The following is a 2,693-nucleotide window of genomic DNA, read 5'->3' as shown; positions in this document are numbered from 1 at the left end:
CAAGACAAGTATAAAATTCTGCTGGATAAATGTTTATGAAGAACTGAATTGCAACACACATTTAGGCTGTTAGCTTACCTTGCTTAGATATGAAGGAAAAATTCCACATAACAACTCTTCAGTATGTTCGGTTAAAATCTCTCTCTTATTCTTGTAATATGCGAGATAATGCAGCATTTCTTGAACAGTGTGTTGTTGCTCTTCTCTGGATCTCTTCTGAAGCTCCACATCTTCTACTGCCTTCTTTTTTTGAGCAAGGGACACTAATAAAAGAGGAAATTATATTTACTGCAAGTAAACTACAACTCAATTTAATGTAATTACAGTTTAGGTACTTGCATTATACATACTATACATAGTTTATTGTGCAGTATCAACCTGATAAAAACCTACGGATTATGATACTGCACCTATTTTACAAACAGTAGTGATGATATTTTACTTCAAAAATAAGTAAAGCTTATCCATTATGCATGCTAAATGTTAGTTATCTTGATAAGGCCGAATTGTAACCCCTGATAAAATGAGATGTAGTTACATACCATTTTGGCTATGATGAGGCAATAAATTGTGCCATGGCAGGATACCTTCTATTGCATCCTTTTCACTGAGAATTTCAGAGTTTTCACTATTGTAGATTTTTATGAAGCCTTGAAGCTTTTTCCTATCACACTCATTTCTGTGCCGGAGGAAGAGCGCATTTTACTGGATGCTGCAAATAAAGTTTTTTGGCTGAAAGTTTTAAAGTTGTTAAAAAAATTTCCTCATCATTTACCTACATAGAAATTATAGACAAGAGCTAAATAGAAATTGCTTCAGAGTTAACAAAGAAATAGTAAGCCTACCTGCATCAGTGGCAATCAGATTTTTGCGATGCCTGATAGAGTCTGCAACTGCCTCGATAGAATATTTTATGTTCTTCGAGGTTGTTCCAGTGTTTAACTCTAACTCCTTACAAATCATTTGTAGGTCAGATCGCCATTCTTGAATCAATGACTTTTGAACATCAAGTTTGTCGATCTCATTTGAAACTGTTATTTCCGTCTCTCTGGCCTATTTGAAAATATAATAAATTTAATGAACAAATCACATTAACCTGATGAGTGGTTCGAACCTATGGGCTTGGCATTCCCAGATGCTTGCTGTAGTTGAATGCGCCACAACATGGTCAAAAGAATTGCAACCTAGGGTACTAATGAACCCACAATTCAATTTTTGTTAATTATGCACCCCCATACCCATTCCATGGGCGGTTGTGCATGCAGTTTCCCATGTACTTGGTCTGTGTCCTCCAGTAGTTTTACCTCTGATGGCCCTTTCAATACACATAGAATTCATATTATTGTGATATATCAATACATGGAGAAAGACATTGAAATGGGGGCATCAAAGGCAGAACTACTGAATGACAGAGACCGAGTTCATGGGGGAATTGTGTGAAACCTGGTTTGGCTTCAGTGGAAGCCTTGGGATCCTTGTGGGTGCAGTAGTACTCCAAGTTGCAATTCATCTGACCATGTCGTGGCGTAGTGAACTAGAGCATGCATCTGAGAGCACTCAGTGCATGGGGTTCAAACCCTCATCACAGTTCCCGTGATATATCACGATACTGTGATTTCTCTGTGAACACATTTGATATATCTCGGAATCATACATTTAGGTTAATTAAATACTATATACTTTATACAAATTAACCTTATTGATATATTGAAAAAGTTCAAGCAGTTAATTCAAGGAAATGGTCGCTAATTTATAATGGAAAATATATGTAGTACATGATCTGAACACATAACTAACCTATAAATGCATTATAATACCTTTCACATATAAATGCATTATAATAAGTTTCAAAATAAATACAAATAAATAAAATAAATATATATTATTTTTAGTACCTTTCTGAGTCGAGTAACTAATGCACGAGCCAGTCCATCAATTTTTCGATGGTTCCAAAAGACTGCACCCTCTGTGAGTTCTTCTGTTCTTTCTGAGAAAAATATTTATAGCAATGAACATCTTGAAGAGCATAGATTAATAACAGTTTCATAACATACCTTTACTCACCACGACCAACTCAAGTTTGACCAATATGTTTTCATTCTTTTATTGATTATTTGAGGGAGTTGATACTTATTGAATACTGAATACAAATCGCATTATACTGATTACAGGGCAGGTAAAATAATAAAAAACTTGATCAGATGAACCATATAAACAAATACCAGCTTTCAGCATGTTTTTAGTTGTAGAGTTGTATCGTGAGAGGTATGCAAACACTTGCTCTGCCTCTTCCCCTAAAGTCATGCCACTTCCTTCTTGCCACCGCCCTCCATATAATACCTTTAACATAAAAGTATACAGTAAAAAAAAATTCAAATTATTGTACAAAAATTAAAAGCCTCCTACTATATTAAATGATACGTATATCATTAATCTTAAACAATCAGAAATCTTAATTTTTACACAAACTGTACTATTATATTTAATGTAATAAATACATTAAATTAATTTTTAGTATACATAAATGTATACATTAGTATACATAAATGTACATTAGTATACATCAATGTAATAGTATAATAATACATTAGTATACATAAATGTATACATTAGTATACATAAATGTATACATTAGTATACATAAATGTAATGTTATATTTTTATTTACCTGACAATACCAAGCATGTCCTTTT

The 2,693-nt window shown here is 33.3% G+C and overlaps 1 protein-coding gene across 1 annotated transcript; it reads right to left on the bottom strand.

Annotated features, from left to right (window-relative positions):
* Positions 1-548: 548 nt before the first annotated feature.
* Positions 549-2,435, bottom strand: LOC138361793 (uncharacterized). Its single transcript, XM_069320923.1, has 4 exons — positions 2,223-2,435; positions 1,896-1,987; positions 846-1,053; positions 549-712 (listed from the first exon to the last, which is right to left on the bottom strand). Exons 1-4 carry the CDS (start codon positions 2,347-2,349, stop codon positions 642-644), a joined length of 498 nt encoding a protein of 165 aa, XP_069177024.1. The 5' UTR covers positions 2,350-2,435; the 3' UTR covers positions 549-641.
* Between the last annotated feature and the right edge of the window lie 258 nt (positions 2,436-2,693).

This window comes from Procambarus clarkii, unplaced genomic scaffold (genome assembly GCF_040958095.1).
Source record: "Procambarus clarkii isolate CNS0578487 unplaced genomic scaffold, FALCON_Pclarkii_2.0 HiC_scaffold_789, whole genome shotgun sequence".
Taxonomy (NCBI): domain Eukaryota; kingdom Metazoa; phylum Arthropoda; class Malacostraca; order Decapoda; family Cambaridae; genus Procambarus; species Procambarus clarkii.
This window is presented reverse-complemented; position numbering and strand designations above follow the sequence as displayed.